The 22,212-nt window shown below is 44.5% G+C and overlaps 1 protein-coding gene across 2 annotated transcripts in view; it reads left to right on the plus strand.

Annotated features, from left to right (window-relative positions):
* LOC120025911 (alpha-mannosidase 2-like) overlaps positions 1–22,212 on the plus strand; it is a 68,878-nt gene that overhangs the window by 43,224 nt on the left and 3,442 nt on the right. For both annotated transcript variants that reach the window (XM_038970629.1, XM_038970630.1), the window contains exons 10-20: positions 3,503–3,688; positions 3,937–4,051; positions 4,612–4,679; positions 4,901–5,066; positions 5,318–5,548; positions 11,831–11,953; positions 12,305–12,419; positions 16,286–16,419; positions 20,123–20,264; positions 20,567–20,700; positions 20,921–21,112. In XM_038970629.1, coding sequence (XP_038826557.1) covers positions 3,503–3,688; positions 3,937–4,051; positions 4,612–4,679; positions 4,901–5,066; positions 5,318–5,548; positions 11,831–11,953; positions 12,305–12,419; positions 16,286–16,419; positions 20,123–20,264; positions 20,567–20,700; positions 20,921–21,112 — 1,606 coding nt within the window. The remainder of the gene's footprint in view (positions 1–3,502; positions 3,689–3,936; positions 4,052–4,611; positions 4,680–4,900; positions 5,067–5,317; positions 5,549–11,830; positions 11,954–12,304; positions 12,420–16,285; positions 16,420–20,122; positions 20,265–20,566; positions 20,701–20,920; positions 21,113–22,212) is intronic.

A 22,212-nucleotide genomic window follows, 5' to 3' on the forward strand; every position in this document is an offset into this window, starting at 1 on the left:
CAGTAATCATATACTTTGCACACGAACCACCACCCTTTTGGAATAAGAAATCATGAATGTATTTATGTGTGAATGTCTTTGTCCGTCATGTAGTCCTGAACAGAACATTAAGAGTTCACTCTGTTCCATTCGCTCCTGAAGCTGCTTATTTGAAGATAGGCAAGCCAGCCGTGTCGATGGTTCCAGTGGGGTGATGAGAGTAGCGCACTACGGTGATTTGAGGAGAGTAGTACAGTTGGATGATTTGAAGAGTAATAGGATGGTCCCACTTAAATTAACTTTTCTAGATATTTGACTTAGGACAGCTAATCAGCTGTACCAGTGATTGTCCGAGAGGGGAGTTTTCTCCTCTCTTCACCTCGTGTTTATAGTCAGAGTTTGAACCACTTTACATGCGCAGCTGCAGCTTGGCGATATTCTGGTCTAGTCTGGGAGGTGAGTTTATTTTTTCTTTACCTCATGTTGAGGTTCAAAGTTCCAACCATTTCAAACGTGTAGGCTACCGCCTCACGTTTTTCTGGTCTAATGTTAATTTCGTTACCAATCCTTTTATGCACTCTGGCCGAAGTGGATGGTTCCGTCAGTCTGACTGTAACGATGTGCGCTGAGAGTTGGGAAGCAAGTTCAGGGAGTGAGTTTTTTAATAAATAAACACACCATAATACAAAAGGAGAAACATGAACAACGCACAGACATGACACAGGAACAGAAACAATCACGCCTGGGGAAGCAACCAAAGGGAGTGACATAAATAGGGCAGGTAAGCAAGGAGGTGATGGAGTCCAGGTGAGTCTGATGAAGCACAGGTGCGTGTAACGATGGTGACAGGTGTGCGCCATAACAAGCAGCCTGGTGACCTAGAGACCGGAGAGGGAGCACACGTGACACTGACACACTCTCTGACCTCACTCAGGGGGTGTCTACTTTATGCACAGTTTATAGGAGATAGATTCTCTTATGGCTCCTAAAATCACATTCCTACTTAATACTTTCATAATTTCTTCCATAACTTTCATGTATTTGATGGAAACTTGACAGATAAAGGGGATATACTTTCCAAGTTACAGAATTTCCTTTATACCATTTTTAATGACATCACAAAATAACAATCCATTTGAAATGATTATTCACCACTGACCATTCCCCACGTTCTTATGTTAGAAATATTGTTCCACTATTCGCTTTAGAAACTGTTAGAGTTTCGGCGGGAAGACTGTCTGTTAACAAAGGGATTCCTTTGGTTAATACTGGAGAGGACAAAGGAGAGTCCTCTCCTCCTGTAATTTACAACAGGGTGTGAACTGTCAACCCCCCAGCAGCTCCCTCCCCCCTTCTGTAGGTGAGAGAGGGCCTGGCTACTGTCATCCACCGCCAAGCTGATCTGACCCATTCTGATCGTCACAGGGCAGTCATGTCACTATGCGTGGAAGCCAGGACATGCTAAATTTGTTTATGTTCATTAACGGTCAATTACCATGAGAACGGCAGTTATTTGCTTGACAATCACCGACTGACAAAATGTCATTACCGCCACAGCCCTATCTAGAGAAAATGAAAAGACCTCTATTTTAGGAGAAGAGCAGCTCAGTTTTCATTGTTGTGGCTCGGGGGTTAAACAGGTTCCATAACACAAGCTGAGACTCTGATTGCAATCAAATACGGGAGATTTCCAACTGTGGTCAATTTGGAGTAGTTTTCTTACGCTCTTGGCCCATGATGACCCATATATCAACAACTATTTGTCACTTCACTGAATGCACTGAAATGAGTGAACAAAGCAAAAGTTTTTGCAATGGAAAACAAAAGTCTGTGGTCTTATTGGACAAATCATATACAGTGCCTTTGGAAAGTAGTCAGACCCCTTGACTTTTTCCACATTTTGTTAGGTTACAGCCTTATTCTAGAATTGATTAAATTGTTTGTTTTTCATCTCATCAATCTGCACACAATACCCAATAATGAAATAGCAAAAACAGGATTTAGACATTTTTGCTCATTTATAAATAATTTTAAACTGAAATATCACATTTACATAAGTATTCAGACCCTTTACTCTGTACTTTGTTGAAGCAACTTTGGCTGCGATTACAGGCTTGAGTCTTCTTGTGTATGATGCTACAAGCTTGGCACACCTGTATTTGGGGAGTTTCTCCCATTCTTCTCGGCAGATCCTCTCAAGCTCTGTCAGGTTGGATGGGGAGCATTGCTACACAGCTATTTTCAGGTCTCTCCAGAGATGTCCATGCTCTGACTGGGCCACTCAATGACATTCAGAGACTTGCCTCAAAGCCACTCCTGCGTTGTCTTGGCTGTGTGCTTAGGGTTGTTGTCCTGTTAGAAGGTGAACCTTCACCCCAATCTGTGGTCCTGTGCGCTCTAGAGCAGGTTTTCATTAAGGATCTCTCTGTATTTTGCTCCGTTCATCTTTGCCTCGGTCCTGACTAGTCCCCCAGTCCCTGCCGCTGAAAAACATCCCCACAGCCTGATGCTGCCACCACCATGCTTCACCACCAGGTTCCCTCCAGAAGTCACGCTTGGCATTCAGGCCAAAGAGTTCAATCTTGGTTTCATTAGACCAGAGAATCTTGTTTCTCATGGTCTGAGTCCTTTAGGTGCCTTTTAGCAAACACCATGCGGGCTGTCATGTGCCTTTTACTGAGGGGTGGATTCCATCAGGCCACTCTACCATAAAGGCCTGATTGGTGGAGTGCTGCATAGATGGTTGTCCTTCTGGAAGGTTCTCCCATCTTCACACAGAGGAACTCTAGAGCTCTGTCATTGTGACCATTGGGTTCTTGGTCACCTCCCTGACCAAGGCCCTTCTCCCCCGATTGCTCAGTTTTGTCGTGCGGGCAGCTCTAGGAAGAACTTCTTCCATGATGGTTGCCACTGTGTTCTTGGGGACCTTCAATTCAGCAGAAATTTTTCGGTACCCTTTCCCAGATGTGTGCTTCGACACAATCCCGTCTTGGAGCTCTACGGACAATTCCTTCAACCTCATGGCTTGGTTTTTGCTCTGACAGGCACTGTCAACTGGGAGACCTTATATAAACAGGTGTGTGCCTTTTTAAATCATGTCCAATCAATTGAATGCACCACAGGTGGACTCCAAGTTGTGTACACATCTCAAGGATGATCAACGGAAACAGGATGCACCTAAGCTCAATTTCGAGTCTCATAGCAAAGGGTCTGAATACTTATGTAAATATTGTATTTCTGTTTTTTTATTTTTAATACATTTACAAACATTTCTAAAAACCTTTCACTTTGGAAATATGGGGATTGCTGTAGATTGCTGAATATTTAAAAAAAATACATTTTAGAATAAGGCTGTAATGTAACAAAATGTGGAAAAATTCAAAGGGTCTGAATACTTTCTGAAGGCACTGTAGCATCTCCCTGTTCAAAACGTTTCCTCCCTAATGAACACGACCCATGTCTATCTTGGTGTCATGGAAAGGCATACTGAAGAAAATAACTATTCTCTCTGTCTGTCCTTTAGGGCTGCTGAAATCATCTACTCCCTCACCCTGGCCAATATTAGGAGGTCTGGGAAGCGGAATGATTTTCCAGCTGTGGAGAATTACAGACTGCTCACTGAAGCCAGGAGGAACCTGGGCCTGTTCCAGCACCATGACGCTATCGCAGGCACCGGCAAGGACTTGGTAGTGATCGACTACGGTACCAGGTATCACTTTTTTTTATATTGCTTGTTTTATTCGTTTTCATTGTCTTATTTGATGGGGAGAGATGCAGGTCAAACATGAACACACGGATTAATCAATCATTTAATGGATTGCACCTATGTGGTTTTGTGATTATTACCAGCATCGTGCTGTAGACATTGGTTAAATGAAAGTGAAACACTATATATTTGACTCAGAAATTTGACTGCTTTCCTCTGGGCATTTAATTAGAACAAATCTCCCTTCTCAGATTGTTTCATTCCATTTTGAATTTGAAACAAGTGATCGTCAACTCCGCTCACTGGCTGGTGCTGAAGGACAAAAGTGCATACAGTTACAATCCCTCAAAGGCCTTCCTTCAAATGGTGAGTGGAAAAAAACATTGGCGTTTTAATTTCAGTGTTGAAACACAAGGTAGTTAGTTGATTGTACATTGCAACATTTCAGATTAGTATAGTGATTTTCAAAGGGTGACAGTTTATGGTGGTGGTGTAGGGAGTGAAAGGCATGCAATAGCTACATTTGAAGTGTTTACCAGACTCTACTTTCGGCCAAATCCCTGAAGGAGGCACAACATCAGGATTTGAATATGCAAATTGCCCGGGCAGGAAGTCAACATCAATTTTCAGAGTAATGTAACCTCTTCCACTTCCTTGTTTCGCTACAGCAGCCGAAAAGACGCTTGATATGCATCTCACTCACCCAAACCTAGTGAAAATTGTGTTCAAGTGAATGAGCCTTAGATGTTTAAATAGCTTTTCCGTTTTGAAAACCATGACCAATACCACAAAAACAAAATTAAATATTTTGGGGGGAAATTAGTCTATAAGAACTGGATATAGCCTGTGGATTGTCTGTTGGTGTAGCTATACCAGATTGGTGTTCTTTTGCAAATCAACTCTAATCTCATGCACATTTCTCTCAGGATGATATCCAGCCTGCTCAAGATGCCCTGCCTCGAAAAACAGTTCTGAAAATCAGTTCACAGCCTAGGTACAAATCTTCCTCCCTTTTCCCTTACACATTCTGGCTGATATTATGACCCCTTTCATATTGCAAATATGATTTAGAATAAATACAGGAAGTTATAGTCTGGTCAGGTTGAACAATATTAAACCTGATGACAGCTGTGAAATCTTTTCTTTATGACCAATTTGCCTTTCAGACTTTTCAAAGCATTAGCAACTCGTACCAACCTGTCTATTTTCCTCCAGGTCTGTGGTCATCTACAACCCCACGGAGCAGGACCGCACGTCAGTGGTGACTGTGTATGTGAACACTCCCCACGTGCGTGTGGTCACAGACCAAGGTCATCCCGTCCCCGCTCAAGTCAGCGCTGTGTGGGACGAACCCACCACAGCCTCCACAGAGGCCTTCCAGGTACAATTGTCAATTGTTTGTCATCAGTGTTTGTATTTAGCCTTTATTTATCCATGTGAATGTTATTTATCGATATTTTTTTATAATGGCAGTGTCAGGTAGGACTATGAGGTCACCACAGAGATTAATTGGAGATTAATTGGAGATTGATTACCAATGTGTTACCAGTTCATAGTGTTTTTTATATTTTTATGTTCATGTATGCTTTCCCCCACATTATCTCATGTTATGGTGTTTTCTCTTGGGCTCAGTTGTCGTTCATAGCGCAGGTGCCAGCGCTGGGTCTTGGGGTGTACCAGTTAGGTAAGGCTGCGAGCGGCAGAGCGGAGACTGCAGAATACGTCTTCTTCAGGCAGAGCGGCGAGCTGTCCGTCAACGTGAAGCACTTCACGGTCAACATCCCCCAGGACGCCTCCACCCCCCTCAGCATCCACAACCCCCACCTCCAGGTCTGGAGCTCCCCCACCACCGGCCTGATGGAGGTAAGACATGCACAGCATAGCATAACAAAGCATACCATTGCACAGTAAAGCATAACATAGCATAGTTTAGTAAAGCATAGCATAGTAAAGAATAGCATAGGAAAGCATAGCATAGCTTAGTAAAGCATAGCACTTCACAACACAGCAGGGCATAACGCAGAACTCCTGCAAAAGTGCTATATAATTAAATACCAAAAACTACGTTTTAAGTGAGAAGTAGGCATTGGTCTGAAGCCGAAAAAGAAAGGAAATTCACACAAGCACCACAATGCGTACTTCACCCATGCTCTACCAAGGTTTTCCAGCACACAGCTTTGACCTACTACGGTAGCTATGTTGGTCTATTGTACTTACAACAATGTGTAGGCAGGTTGCTTCAAACCTTCTCAAACAGCCTAATTCATACTCTTAGAGGAGGTGGTCCCAGAATAATGTGATTTGTACCACATACAAGCTAATGTATTGCATTCTTCCCACCCCACACTAAGACCCCCATTCCACTACCTTTTCATGCTTTTGTTTTATTATATGAAAGCAAGCTTTGCTTTTATTGTCACGTTCTGACCATAGTTCTTGTGTGTTTTACTTGTTTTAGTGTTGGTCAGGACGTGAGCTGGGTGGGCATTCTATGTTGTGTGTCTAGTTTGTCTGTCTCTATGTTTGGCCTAATATGGTTCTCAATCAGAGGCAGGTGTTTTGTGTTGTCTCTGATTGGGAATCATATTTAGGTGGCTTGTTTTGTGTTGGGGTTTGTGGGGGGTTGTTTCCTGTCTTTGTGTTCGTTTCACCAGAGAGGACTGTTTCGGTTTGCCACGTTTGTTATTTTTGTATTTTGTAAGTGTTCACGTTTATCGTCTTAATTAAATATGTTGAGCACGAACTACGCTGCGTCTTGGTCCGATCCCTGCTACACCTCCTCTTCAGACGAAGACGAGGAAGGCTGCCGTTACAGAACCACCCACCAATCTCGGACCAAGCAGCGTTTTAAGGGACAGCAGCAGCAGCGGCCCATTACACAGGACTCCTGGACATGGGAGGAAATTCTGGAGGGTAAGGGACACTGGGCTAAAATTGGAGAATATCGCCGCTCTCGTGAAGAGCTGGAGGCAGCTAAAGCCGAGAAGCGGTGGTATGAGGAGGCAGCACGACGAAGCGTGTCTGGAAGCCCGAGAAGAAACCCCAAAAATGTATGGGGGGGGGGGGGGGGGGGGGGGGCTAAAGGGGAGTGTGGCAAAGTCAGGTAGGAGACCTGAGCCAACTTCCCGTGCTTACCGTGGAGAGCGAGAGTACGGGCAGACACCGTGTTATGCGGAAGAGCGCATGGTGTCTCCTGTACGTGTGCATAGCCCGGTGCGGTACATCCCAGCTCCACGTATCGGCCGGGCTAGAGTGGGCATCGAGCCAGGTGCCATGAAGCCGGCTCAACGCATCTGGTCTCCAGTGCGTCTCCTCGGGCCGGTGTACATGGCACCAGCCTTACGCATGGTGTCCCCGGTTCGCCAGCACAGCCCAGTGCGGGTTATTCCACCTCCCCGCACTGGTCGGGCTACGGGGAGCATTCAACCAGGTAAGGTTGGGCAGGCTCGGTGCTCAAGGGAGCCAGTACGCCTTCACGGTCCGGTATATCCGGTGCCACCTCCTCGCTCCAGTCCAGTACCACCAGTGCCAACACCACGCACCAGGCTTCCTGTGCGTCTCCAGAACTCTGTTCCTCCTCCACGCACTCTCCCTGTGGTGCGTGTCTCCAGCCCGGTACCACCAGTTCCGGCACCACGCACCAAGCCTATTGTGCATATCCAGAGCCCTGTATGCACTGTTGTTTCTCCCCGCACTAGCCTTGAGGTGCGTGGCTACAGCCCGGTACCACCAGTTCCGGCACCACGCACCAGGCCTATAGTGCGCTTTGAGAATCCAGTGTGCCCTGTTCCTGCTCCCCGCAATGGCCTAGTGGTGCGTGTCTCCAGTCCGGGTACCACCAGTTCCGGCACCACGCACCAGGCCTACTGTGCGCCTCAGCAGGTCAGAGTCGGCCGTCTGCCCAGCGGCATCTGAGCTGCCCGCCTGCCCAGCAACATCTGCGCTGCCCGTCTGCCCAGCGACATCTGCGCTGCCTGCCTGCCCAGCTCCATCTGAGCTGCCCGCCTGCCCAGCGCCATCTGCGCTGCCCGTCTGCCCAGCGCCGTCTGAGCTGCCTGTCTGCCCAGCGCCGTCAGAGCCGCCCGTCTGTCCCGAGCCGTCAGAGCCGCCCGTCTGTCCCGAGCCTTCAGAGCCGCCCGTCAGTCAGGAGCCGCTAGAGCCGTCCGTCAGTCAGGAGCCGCTAGAGCCGTCCGCCAGTCAGGAGCCGCCAGAGCCGTCCGCCAGTCAGGAGCCGCCAGAGCCGCCCGCCAGTCAGGAGCCGCCAGAGCCGCCCGCCAGTCAGGAGCCGCCGGAGCCGCCCGCCAGTCAGGAGCCGCCGGAGCCGCCCGCCAGTCAGGAGCCGCCGGAGCCGCCCGCCAGTCAGGAGCCGCCGGAGCCGCCCGCCAGTCAGGAGCTGCCGGAGCCGCCCGCCAGTCAGGAGCTGCCGGAGCCGCCAGCCTGTCAGGAGCTGCCGGAGCCGCCCGCCAGTCAGGAGCTGCCTTCCAGTCATGAGCTGCCTTCCAGTCATGAGCTGCCTTCCAGTCATGAGCTGCCTTCCAGTCATGAGCTGCCTTCCAGTCATGAGCTGCCCTCCAGTCATGAGCTGCCCTTCTGTCCTGAGCTACCTCTCTGTCATAAGCTACCTCTCTGTCATGAGCTGTCCCTCAGTCCGGAGGAGTTTCCTCAGTCTAGTGGGGACCTTTGTGAAGGTTCCTAGGCCAAGGTCGGCGGCGAGGGTCGCCACTCAAAGGACGCTAAGGAGGGGGACAAAGACAATGGTGGAGTGGGATCCTCGTCCAGCGCCGGAGCCGCCACCGCGGACAGATGCCCACCCAGACCCTCCTCTAGAGTTTTAGATGATGCGTTCGGAGTCCGCACCTCAGGAGGAGGGTACTGTCACGTTCTGACCATAGTTCTTGTGTGTTTTACTTGTTTTAGTGTTGGTCAGGACGTGAGCTGGGTGGGCATTCTATGTTGTGTGTCTAGTTCGTCTGTTTCTATGTTTGGCCTAATATGGTTCTCAATCAGAGGCAGGTGTTTTGTGTTGTCTCTGATTGGGAATCATATTTAGGTGGCTTGTTTTGTGTTGGGGTTTGTGGGTGGTTGTTTCCTGTCTTTGTGTTCGTTTCACCAGAGAGGACTGTTTCGGTTTGCCACGTTTGTTATTTTTGTATTTTGTAAGTGTTCAGACGAAGAGGAGGAAGGCTGCCGTTACATTTATACTTACAACACCATCAGGCTTGCTTGAGTGAGCAGTTTTGTCTTGTAGTAATGTGGTGCCTGCCTGTATTTCCTTAAACCTTTATTTTAACAATACATGTCATTGAAAAAGACATATATTTCGTAACATATTTTGGGGTGAGTAGGTACCCAACATAAGAACAGGAGGTGGTGTGTTCGACTCAGTCACTCATACAGATATAGAGGTCTATAGAGCATGTCTGCATTCTGGATTTCTGTCACCGTTAGCTTACCTGTGTAGTATTTACATCAGCTCAGAACCACTTGTTTTTCAAACATGGCCCTGTTTGATCAACTGCTGTGCTGATCAATGGGCAGTTTATCGCCTTTGTCAAAAGACTATGTAGCTTAAAGTAATACGTGTATTTTGTATTTATTTTTGCATTACAGATGATGACGCTACAATAATACACATTTACAATAGGCCTGTATCTGAAAAATACAGACATACTAATGATATATATTATTTTAATAGCAGGACACTGCAAAGTCCATTATCCCTCTGAATAGTATGAATTAGGCTGTTTGAGAAGGTTTGAATCCAGAGCAATCTGCCTACACATCGCTGGAAGTAAAATAGACAAACCTAGCTACTGTAGTAGGTCAAAGATGTAAAACCTTGGTAGAGCATGGGTGAAGTACGCATTGTGGTGCTCAGGTGAATTTCAGATCAATGCCGACTTCTCACCTAAAACATCATTTTATTGTTTTTAATTTCCAAGGTTTTTACACCGGAAGGTGACTACTACTGAAGAAAGGCATAGTACTACATTACCTGTAAACAACAATGAGTTATTACAAAAAACGAGATTTACAATCAAATGTACATTCATCAGATATAGTAAACGTTGTACATACAATTCAGGCATGGCCACGATTGCTCTTGAAGAGCTACAAGGTTATGCAGGCTTTCTTGTTCAAGCACAGTTCTACCACACCTGTACAAAATATTTTTAAGAATACATATTTACAAATCTGACATTGGATAGGCGGTCTAATCCTTTAGCTACAAATGTTCTTAGTAATGTACACAGCAGTCCAACTCCAGTAAAAGAGAACACATTCCCACATTTATAAATGGCATCTATCCTGGCCATTAAGCAGGCTGGGGCATTCCCTGCAGCACGAAGATTGGTGTAGAGGTCCACTGCTCTTGTGTGCACGTCAGGAGAGGGGGTAATCAAATGCTTGTTTAACAATTCAACTGCAGAGCTGATAAGTCTGCCTATGCGCAAGTCTCTGCCATTAAGCAGTGTGTCCCTGGGATGTACCGTAGGGATGGCGTGCATCTGACGGATGAGGGCAACGACGTCCTCCTTGAGAGATTGAGAGCTGGTCTCTCCACCGTTATCTCCTCCGTAGTAGCAAGACGCGCACTCTAGTACTACGTACACGTCACACTCCCTGTCCCTTGCCACTCAAAAATGCCCAACAAACCCAAATTCTCTTTTTAAGAGACCCCTAATAAATGAAAATTAGCACACACCGTGCGTGCACGCAACAGTGTGTGTGTCGGGAAAGGGAGGGGAATGTCAAAAACTATACACGAAAGAGAATGGTCAAAATATCAGGACGGTGACGCTAACCTGTACGCTACAATCCCTGTTAGCTAGCTTATTTGTTTGTCCTCTGATTACACACAAGTGTCCAAGTCAGCAGTTTACACAGATGACTTCAGCCATATGAAAAACCTTCCATAGCAAACTATACCTAGCTAGCTAGCACCCTCTTTTTGCTTCTCATCCAACTGGTGTTAGCTAGCTAGCTTCAGCTGCTAACCTTCTACTAGTTAGCTATTACTGTTGCGCAGCAGCCGAGTTGCTCAACCTGGTTTTAGATCTCTGAGATTCGGCTGAAAAGATGTTAGCATTGTCAGAAACGCTACAAAAAGGTAGCACATTGTTGGTTTTTATTGGGCAGAAATGTGAATCAGGGGCGGCAGGTAGCCTAGTGGTTAGAGCGTTGGGCTAGTAACTGAAAGGTTGCTGGATCAAATCCCCGACCTGACAAGGTAAAAATCTGTCGTTCTGCCCCTGAACAAGGCAGTTAACCCCGGTAGGCCGTCATTGTAAATACGAATTTGTTCTTAACTGATTTGCCTAGTTAAATAAAGGTTAAATAAAAATGAAATGTGCATGCGAGGGTGGTAAATTGTGAATTTAATAAAAACTGTTACACCTACAAACATATTAAATCCAAATGGATCTAAGTCTAATGGTCACCTTATGGACGCTGTAGCCTCGTTTTAATCGACATCTAAAAACTGAGCTAGGTTTGGGCAAAAAATTGTCTGACAACCCTAACGTTAACAACCCTGTCAGAAATCCGGTATAGTGGTTCTCGGTAACAGCCGGACGGATCATGACGAGAGGCGGGGAGTGTGTTGTACCTCCAATCAAATTGGTTTAGAATTTTCTTAGACATTGGTGTCATATTGGCTTAGATAGGATGCTAGAGAGATTTGAATTTACATTGAGCTTCAATCAATCCCAGACTATAGTCGTGGTGACCGGCGCGACAATAATTCAAGCCTATTCTAATATTAGCACTGAACCAGAGTCATGAAGTATTTAGTGACTGTGACCTGCACTGAAAGGTCGCAAGGAATGTATCACACTTCTAGACTGTTAATGGTACTGACATGGTATCAAACCAGGGTCGTCTGTGTGACAGAGGACTACATTCTTCCTCTGAGCTAAAGCATAGGCTTGAGTTCTCGGAAACAAAACAAGTCTTCAGGTCTCAGGCGAGATTAGTCGTCACACAAGCTCACCACATTGTTCACAAAACCACCTCAACAACACAGGATACAGTCTGTGTAGTATTACGACGGTATATCCGTCAGCTGTCTTTATTCATGTCAAGCTGCCAATGTAATGGTGATGATGCAAGTGTTGAATCCGACCTTCTGACTGACGTCCTCAGAGATTGAAGCTGAAAGAGGACGGCTCAGAACACCAGATCAAGGTGGAGTTTGCGTGGTACGGCACAACCAGCAACCGAGATAAAAGCGGAGCCTACTTGTTCCTGCCCGACGGGGAAGCCAAGGTAACTCGGCAACTTTATTCAACGTGATTGATTCTCCTTTGTCAACGTGTAGCATTACAGCTGCACTGAAACCTTGTAAAGAAGAGAGTGCTTTCAGCTCTTACAGTAAAGGGAAAGGAGATACCAAGTCAGCTGCACCACGGAATGCATTCAACCGAAATGTGTCTTCTGCATTTAACTCAACCACTCTGAATCAGAGAGTCGTTCTGTTACCACAGTTTCCCTCTCTTTTCTCCCTTATTTGTGCTCCCTTGCCGGCACACTCTCTGTAGGGGGTATTATTGGCAGAGGATGGATGGGAGATGGTGTTATGAGTGATTTGATCCCCGTTGATTTTCTGTGCTCCTCCAGATGTACTCTCCCGCTCGGCCTCCAGTGATACGGGTTACCAAGGGATCTGTGTTCTCTGAGATCACCACTACCTTCGACCATGTGACGCACACTCTACGCCTCTATCATGTTCAAGGTAGTGATGGAATGTGTGTGTGTGTGTGTGCGCATGTGTGGCCAATCTACAATTGACCCCATACAGTGTTAGACCTTGATCAGTGACATCAACTGAAAGCAGTTGTACAAACATGCATGAGACCTTTGTATTTTGTATCAAAATCAGAAGAACAGAAAGTTGAAACATCAAAAACACTCTGAAATGTAATGTTTGTCTTTGAAATGGGAGAAGATCCAAAACCCTGTCTGTAGATGTGTTAAAGGAATTTTGATTCCTGTTTATTAACCAATTCAATTAAAACACTCTGCCCATAAATAAGAATTTGTAAGATAATTATCAGCATAAAATGGACAGATACCAGTCTTAAAATCAATCAATCAATAGCGTTTATTCTCGAGAGTACTGAATCATAGTACAATTTACATCAGGTTATATAATAAAGATGATGTCATAGGTTTTAATGTCCAACCTCCTCTCGGATACAATGGCAATACAGTTCGAGTTCTCATTACTGTCTGCCACCTGTTAAACTATCTACAACCAACCCAAGGTCTTTCCCCTCCCTGGGTAGAGACATCATTCTAGCCTGTCTGAAGATAAACCCATTCTTTCTAAACAAGGAACACATAACATTCAACATTTATGAGTTATAATTCTAAGTCAAATGTATACATATTTTAGTCATTAAACACAAAAATCCCGTAACAAGACGAGCCCCACGAAGACTCCCTCAGTGAGCCTACTAGGATAGTCAAGAGAGAAGGAGAGAGAGTGCAAAACCTTTTGAATGGCTCGCTTTCGTAGAGAAAATCTGTGTTGTTCTGTTGCGTGCTTGTCGATAAAAAGGAAGCTGCAGTCATGCTACCCAGGAGAAGGAGCCCCTGAAGGGCTGCATGTCATCACACAGCCAAACAGGCCTTAATTGGACCCAGCATGCAGATTTCTTACTGAAGAATGGTTTCATTGCATATTTTGACCTGAGGGTACAGTATATAGAGATACAGTATACATGTTGCGAGACGTATCACTATAGTTGTAATTGACCCATTTGGAATTCTTCACTGTGACATTGGTCCTCTATTAGTGTATTTACGATATTTAACGGCTCAATGTTGAGACCCAATTTACTTTTACTGCTTTTGCATTCACCCAAAGTCTATGTACTGTAACTGTGGATTTTTTCTTCTTAGATATATTTATTCATGTTTTGCATTATTTCTGGGGGTATGTTTATTTATTTTTTCATCTGAAGAACTGGGGCAAATTTGTTCAACTGTTTTTTTTATTTCTCCTCTCAGTGGATTAATTAGGTTAGGTATGTAAAATGATATCAAACAATGTAAGATGTATTCCCAAAAAATGTACAGTTCCAATCAAAAGTTTGGACACACCTACTCATTCAAGTTTTTTTTGTAAAAAAAAAAACAACTATTTTCTACATTGTAGAATAATAGTGAAGACATCAAAACTATGAAATAACACATATGGAATCATGTACAGTCGTGGCCAAAAGTTTTGAGAATGACACAAATATTAATTTTCACAAAGTTTGCTGCTTCAGTGTCTTTAGATACACAGCCATGAATATCGCTGCAGAATGCTGTGGTAGCCATGCTGGTTAAGTGTGCCTTGAATTGTAAATAAATCACTGACAGTGTTACCAGCAAAGCACTCCCACACCATCACACCTCCTCCATGCTTCACGGTGGGAACCACACATGCGGAGATCATCCATTCACCTACTCTTCGTCTCACAAAGATAAGACGGTTGGAACCTAAAATCTTAAATTTCCACCGTTCTAATGTCCATTGCTTGTGGAAAGTTTTAAGTTCCTCGGGGTACATATCACGGACAAACTGAAATGGTCCACCAACACAGACAGCGTGGTGAAGAAGGCGCAGCAGCGCCTCTTCAACCTCAGGAGGCTGAAGAAATTCGGCTTGTCACCAAAAACACTCACAAACTTTTACAGATGCACAATTGAGAGCATCCTGTTGGGCTGTATCACCGCCTGGTACGGCAACTGCTCCGACCCACAACCGTAAGGCTCTCCAGAGGGTAGTGAGGTCTGCACAACGCATCACCGGGGGCAAACTACCTGCCCTCCAGGACACCTACACCACCCGATGTCACAGGAAGGCCATAAAGATAATCAAGGACAACAACCACCCGAGCCACTGCCTGTTCACCCCGCTATCATCCAGAAGGCAAGGTCAGTACAGGTGCATCAAAGCGGGGACCGAGAGACTGAAAAAAACAGCTTCTATCTCAAGGCCATCAGACTGTTAAACAGCCACCACTAACATTGAGTGGCTGCTGCCAACATACTGACTCATCTCTAGCCACTTTAATAATGAAAAATTGATGTAATAAATGTATCACTAGCCACTTTAACCAATGCCACTTTATATAATGTTTACATACCCTACATTACTCATCTCATATGTATATACTGTACTCTATACCATCTACTGCATCTTGCCTATGCTTTTCGGTCATCGCTCATTCATATATTTTTATGCACATATTCTTATTCATTCCTTTACACTTGTGTGTATAAGGTAGTTGTTGTGAAATTGTTAGGTTAGATTACTTGTTAGATATTACTGCATGGTCGGAACAAGAAGCACAAGCATTTCGCTACACTCGCATTAACATCTGCTAACCATATGTATGTGACAAATACATTTTATTTCATTTGATTTGTGTTTCTTGATCCAAGCAAGTCTCTTCTTATTATTTGTGTCCTTTAGTAGTGGTTTCTTTGCAGCAATTCAACCATGAAGGCCTGATTCACGCAGTCTCCTCTGAACAGTCTATTTTGAGATGTGTCTGTTACTTGAACTCTGTGAAGCATTTATTTGGGCTGCAATTTCTGAGGCTGGTAACTCTAATGAACTTATCCTCTTTTTAATATTCATATTTAACTAGGCAAGTCAGTTAAGAACAAATTCGTATTTACAATGATGGCCTACCCCGGTCAAACCCTAACCCGGACGACACTGTGTGCCGCCCTATGGGACTCCCAGTCATGGCCGGTTGTGGTACAGCCTGGAATCGAACCAGGGTCTGTAGTGACGCCTCTATTACTAAGATGCAGTGCCTTAAACCGCTGCGCCACTCGGGAGCCCTCTGCAGCAGAGGTAACTCTGGGTCTTCCTTTCCTGTGGCAGTCCTCATGAGAGCCAGTTTCACCATAGCGCTTGATGGTTTTTGCGACTGCGCTTGAAGAAACCTTTTTTTCCCGCATTGACTGACTTTCATGTCTTAAAGTAATGATGGACTGTCATTTCTCTTGCTTATTTGAGCTGTTCTTGACAAAATTATGGACTTGGTCTTTTACCAAATCGGGTTATCTTCTGTATACCACCCCTACCTTGGTCACAACACAACTGATTGGCTCAAACTCATTAAGAAAGAAAGAAATTCCACAAATTAACTTTTAACAAGGCACACCTGTTAATTGAAATGCAATTCCAGGTGACTACCTCATGAAGCTGGTTGAGAGAATGCCAAGAGTGTGCAAAGCTGTCCTAAAGGAAAGTGTGACTCCTTGGAAGAATCTCAAAAATAAAATATATTTTGATTTGTTTAACACTTTTTTTGGATATTACATGATTCCATATGTGTTATTTCATAGTTTTGATGTTTTCACCATCATTCTACAATGTAATAAGTAGTACAAATAAAGAAAAACCCTTGAATGAGTAGGTGTGTCCAAAATTTTGACTGGTACTGTATGTATTCCCAAAAAGTGTATTCGGAGACTCACTAGAAGTATAATTAATATCTCGAAATCAAGCCAAAAGAGGAAGGAAGCTTATAAATATGTGCTGTGAATATGCTCTGTGATTGTGTTAGTGTTCTCTCTCTCTCTCTCTAGGTGTGGAGGGCCAGGCGGTGGAGATCTGTAACTCGGTAGATATAAGGGGGGAGTTCAACCGTGAAATTACAATGAGGTTAACATCCGATGTGGACAGCAAGGATCGATTCTTCACAGACCTCAACGGATTCCAGGTACTGTTACTGTATGACCTGGCTCTCTCTCTCTCACCCCTCCCCTCCCTACTCAGGCACTGCCCCCAGATCTTTCAATGAGTGAATGAGAATTTTATTTTGTACACACTGAAGAATAAGTGTACAGGTAAAACGGTCACAGCTCTTCGAGGGCTTACTTAATGAAAAAAGCCACTTTGAAAGGAAATGTAGCCCTACAGTAACCACTGATATTTAAGATAACACAGACACATGCATAGAGTGAAGAAAACACGGACAAAGAGCAACCTTACACAAGGTATACACGGGGGAACATTTTCATTTGAATTTCAAGTAGGAATGCACAATTACAGCCCAGTCCCTAGCTCTCCAGTTGCGAGAAAGCACTCCACAATATAACAGAGCCATATATACCAGAGCAAATACTGCTTTTCTTGCTTCTGAACTGGAGATTTCTATGCGAGACTGTGCATGGACATTGAGCCTGTCAACAGTTACGACATGAGCAATTAACTATGATACAAATGGCTAGTAGCATTAGCTTGACATCAAATGTACATACAAACTGGCTGAATGGGGGTATATTAGCTGTCCAAATTCGTAGAAATTACTTCATGGACGTCTTCCATTTTATCATGACAAAGTTTTGAATTGAAAACGAAAGCTGAAATGCAGATTTAAACGATTACATTTTGTTCAGGGGAGAATCTTTCGACAGATCAGTGTTTGAGCGCCCTTGCCTTTTAAACACTGTGCCATAATTCTAGTGAGAGGCAGTGTTTCCCCTCAAAATCTCAATTTGCGTGTTTTTGGCAGTCGGACCTTACTTTCAGTGATTAAGAGGGATTTACTGCCATCAGAGATTAAATATTTTTCCCCCCGACATAAAACGCTTCACGCAAACAAACAATAAACAACCCAGCTGAACAGCTTCCCGTACCCATTGTAGTCAAAACAAAGACGGCTTAAGATCCCACTCAACACACTTGCTCACTGGTGATTCAGTATGTGTGGGGCCCTGAGTTTTTCCCTTTTAGGATAAACTCTGGGTCCTTGTTGAAGCCTTTAAAACTTCTTAGGGATAGGCATCCCGCAACTTCCTGTGAAACTGGAGGGTGCGCAATTCAAATAAATAATCATAACAATTATGGATATTAAACATTTAGGTACATATAAGTGTCTTATATCGGCTGAAAGCTTAAATTCTGTCCGATTTACAGTAGCTATTACAGCGAAAACATGCCATGCGATTGTTTGAGGATGGCGCCCCACATCAAAATATTTTTCCACTGGTACAGGTTTCATACATTCACAAATAACGATTAAATATTCACTTACTTTTTGAACATCTTCCTCTGATTTCTCTTCCAAAGGGTTTCAGCTATAACATGTAGTGTCGTTTTGTTAGATAAAATCCTTCTTTATATCCCAAAAAGTAAGTTTAGTTGGCGCCATCGATTTGAGTAATCCACTCGTTCAACATGCAGAGGAAATCTACCCCTAAACTTTGTTTCAACAAGTCAAAATACATTTCTATTCACTCCTCAGATACCCTAAAATGTAACTATAATATTTCTTACGGAAAGAAGTATGTCCAATAGGAAACCGATTTTAGCAGTGGGGTACTGTCTTCATGGGGCGCGCAAACACGATTTTTCAAGACTGTGCCCCTGTACTAAAACTGATATTTCTTATTCGTTTTTGAAGTTACAAGCCTGAAACATTGAACATAGACTACTGACACCCCGTGGAAGCCATAGGAATTGCATTCAGGGAGCTAATTTTCAATATGACCTTTTACTTGCTTTTCTAAGAGGATGGTCTCTCTGGAAAAAAAAATTCTGGTTGGTTTTTCTTTAGAAAAAACTACCATATCTATTGTGTTATATTCTCCTACATTATTTTAACATTTCTTCAAACTTCAAAGTGTTTTCTTTCCAATGGTACTAATTATATGCATATCCTGGCCTGAGCAACAGGCAGTTTACTTGGGCACGTCATTCAGGCGGAAATTGAGAAAAAAGGGGCCTAGCCCTAACTAGGGCCTTGAGGTTTTCCTAGTCAGGTCACATGGTTCCTCAACATCACCTTGATATGTGACCAGAGACGGAAGAGGAAGTGAGACAGCTCACTCGCTCCTTTTATCTGGTTAATCAATTAACTAAGCAGACCAGACCCAGCTGCTATCGCAATGGTGCCTATGCGAGAGCCACCCCTTAAGCAGACCGGAACTGTGACATTTTTCTTTTCAATGGTAAAAGTCATCAAATCAAATTTTATTTGTCACATTCTTCGTAAACAACAGGTGAAGACTAACAGTGAAATGCTTACTTACGGGACCTTCCCAACAATGCAGAGAGAAGAATAATCTAATCTAATAATCTGAAAAAAATGATAACACAATAAATACACAATGAGTAACGGTAACTTGGCTATATACACAGGGTACCCGTATCGATGTGCAGGTGTACAAATTAATAGAGGTAAATATGTACATATAGGTAGGGTTAAAGTGACTAGGCAACAGGATAGATACTAAACAGTAGCAACAGCGTATGTGATGAGTCAAAAGATTTAGTGCAAGTAGCAGAGAGAACAGTCAATGACTTGGGTGGCTGGAGTCTTTGACAATTTTTTGGGCCTTCCTCTGACACCGCCTGGTATAGAGGTCCTGAATGGCAGGGAGCTCGGCTCAGTGATATGCTGGGCTGTACGCACTACCTTCTGTGGCGCCTTGCGGTCGAATGCCAAGCAGTTGACATACCAAGCGATAATGCAGCCAGTCAAGATGCTTTCAATGGTGCAGCTGTACTACTTTTTCCAGATCTGAGGGCCCATCCAAATCTTTTCAGCCTTTTGAGGGGGAAAAGGCATTGTCGTGCTTTCTTCACGACTGTGTTAGTGTGTGAGGACCATGTTAATTCTTTAGTGATGTTGACACCGAGGAATTTGACGGTCTGGACCTGCTCCACTATAGCCCAGTGGATGCTCAGCCCTCTGTTTCCTGTAGTCCACGATCAGCTCCTTTGTCTTGCTGACGTTGAGGGAAAAGTTATTGTCCTGGCACCACACTGCCAGGTCACTGACATACTGACATCCTCCTTATAGGCTGTCTCATTGTCGTGCGCGGCCGCGCAGTCATGGGTGAACAGGGAGTACAGGAGGGGACTAAGCATGCACCCCTGGGGGCTCCCGTCTTGAGGGTCAGCGTGGCGGATGTGTTGTGGCCTACCCTCACCACCTGGGGGCGGCCCGTTAGGAAGTCTAGGATCCAGTTGCAGAGGAAGGTGTTCAGTCCCAGGGTTGTGAGCTTAGTGATGAGCTTGGAGGGCACGATGGTATTGAACGCTGAGCTGTCTTCAATGAACAGCATTCTCACATAACTGTTCCTTTTGGCCAGGTGGGAAAGGGCAGTGTGGAGCTCAATAAAGATTGCGTAATCTGTGGATTTGTTGGGGCGTTATGTGATTCGGAGTGGGTCCAGGGTGTCTGGGATGATGGTGCTGATGAGGGCCATGACCAGCCTTTCAAAGCATTGTGCTACGGGGCGATTGTCATTTAGACAGGTTACCTTGGCATTCTTGGGCACAGGGTCGTCTGCTTGAAACATGTAGGTATTACCGACTGGGTCAGGGAGAGGTTGAAAATGTCAGTGAAGACACTTGCCAGCGCACGAGTGGGACATCTTCATTTATCCACCATCTTTGATGTGATTTTCTCACAGATCCAGCCTAGAAAAACCATGGCCAAACTTCCCCTCCAGGCAAACTTTTACCCCATGACCAGTATGGCCTACCTTCAGGACCCCGGGACCAGACTGACCCTGCTGACTGCACAGTCCCTGGGCTCCGCCAGCCTCAAGAGTGGTGAGTGCAGGCCGGGGGATTTGTTTTCTGTTGTCTATTGGAAGGAGGGCATCAGTACTTTAAGTGTCCAGGAAAGATGACATCCCTGCTCGGTTCTAAGATTACCATCTGTACAGTGCATAGTGGCATCTGCTATTTTGGCACCAGGATGTGAAAAGGAGAGATATGACTTGATTTAAAATGAGTGCAGTTTCTATCGTGCTGTTTCTTGCCAAGCTATAAATGTATATATACATTTCTGTTATGTGAACAGAAGGCAACGTGATATTGAAATAGATCAACTTTGACCTTTTCCCCTCCAGGCCAATTGGAGGTGATCATGGACCGTCGGCTGAACCAGGATGATAACCGCGGGATGGGCCAGGGCGTCCTGGACAACAAAGTTACTGCCAGCTCCTTCCGCCTGCTACTGGAGAAGAGGGCCAAGACCGATGGGGTACTAATACCAGGAATTTGAAGCAATTTTGTCATTTTCATAGTTACTGTAGTTTGTAGTTCTATTGTAGGTTTACTGAAGTTCACTGACAATGGAGACTTGATTAAGACGATTAGGGTTCAAACATTGTCATATAGTACGTTATGATCAATCCTCTCTTTTCCTAGTTACTTTTGCACCTGAGTATTGCCCTAACCCGTCCCTGTTTTGATATTTCCAGGGGGAGAAACCCTCTACCCTCAGCTACCCGTCTCTGCTGAGTCACGTGTCGTCGCTGTACCTGAACCACCCTCTGATCCCCATGGCTGTGAGCACGGAGGCAGAGTCCCTGTCTCTGTCCCCCTTAAGCCCTCTGGCCTCATCACTGCCCTGTGACGTCCACTTGGTCAACCTACGCACCATCCAGTCCAAGGTAAAGATGTTCGTATTGCTACATAATACTTTCTTTTCTCTCTGTGGAGCATAAGGCCGCAACAAGCCTTACATTCTGTTGCTCTTTTACCTGTGTAGTAATGTTTTCATTTACCTTGCATTAACAGGTTGTTACCTAGTGATTTAATCGTTGCGTTGTACTTGCATATTCATGGCGTTCGAGACATTTTTCAAATGAACCGTTCCTTATTCCCCAAAAGAGAAACGCTCACGTCATTTGCTACTGTATTCAAACAATGAATTACTATGTAACATGTTAATACAATGTTGTTGCTACAGTAATTACAGTGGTACTACATAGGAGCAACTCCTTACAAAGAGTTACCGAGTTTTCTAAAGTGATGACTGCACCGCTGTGTTCTCATAGTCATTGTCTTTAATATGATTAAGCTCATCCCTGACTGTATTGATTACCCTGGCTGTATGGAATACTGGCTTAATTGCTTGTTAGGACAAAACACACATTCAGCACTCCTCCAAGGGGGCTCTCCATTCATTTCCTTATATCATCTCTGTAAATACACTACATCTGTATGTTGTAAGTCTTCTATGATCTCCTCTTTGTTGCTGCATGGCCCATCAACTCTGATGATACCGCCGTCTATCATGTCAAAGATCGAGCTAATTGTTCCCGGGATCTGCCGACCAATTTGCTCAATCATCGATTGTAAAGGCACGCTCGGACATCCAATTTGACTCTGAGAACAAATCAAAAGAGGAGACGGGCAGAATCGTTGAATGTGTTTTCGACGAGGGCTTTGTACTAATTTATACGAATACTCACATGATGACACCGCTGCCGCTACTACTAACACACTTAGTATGCACCTGTGGCATCTCCATATACTCAGCCAGGAACTGTGGATGTAAAATAAAACGGTTCTGAAAGGGGGATGAAATTGACTGCAGTCCAAACCTGGGTTCAAATACTATTTAAAATCTTTCGATCTTTCTTGCCTGTTATTCCAGATAGGTGGGGTGGAGTTTACGGTATTGCGACTATTCTATTGGTCCATTCATCCAGACCAGCTCAATAAAGCACAGATAAAGTGTTTGAAATGATGTAGAACAGTATTTGAA

This window comes from Salvelinus namaycush, chromosome 31, assembly GCF_016432855.1.
Source record: "Salvelinus namaycush isolate Seneca chromosome 31, SaNama_1.0, whole genome shotgun sequence".
Taxonomy (NCBI): domain Eukaryota; kingdom Metazoa; phylum Chordata; class Actinopteri; order Salmoniformes; family Salmonidae; genus Salvelinus; species Salvelinus namaycush.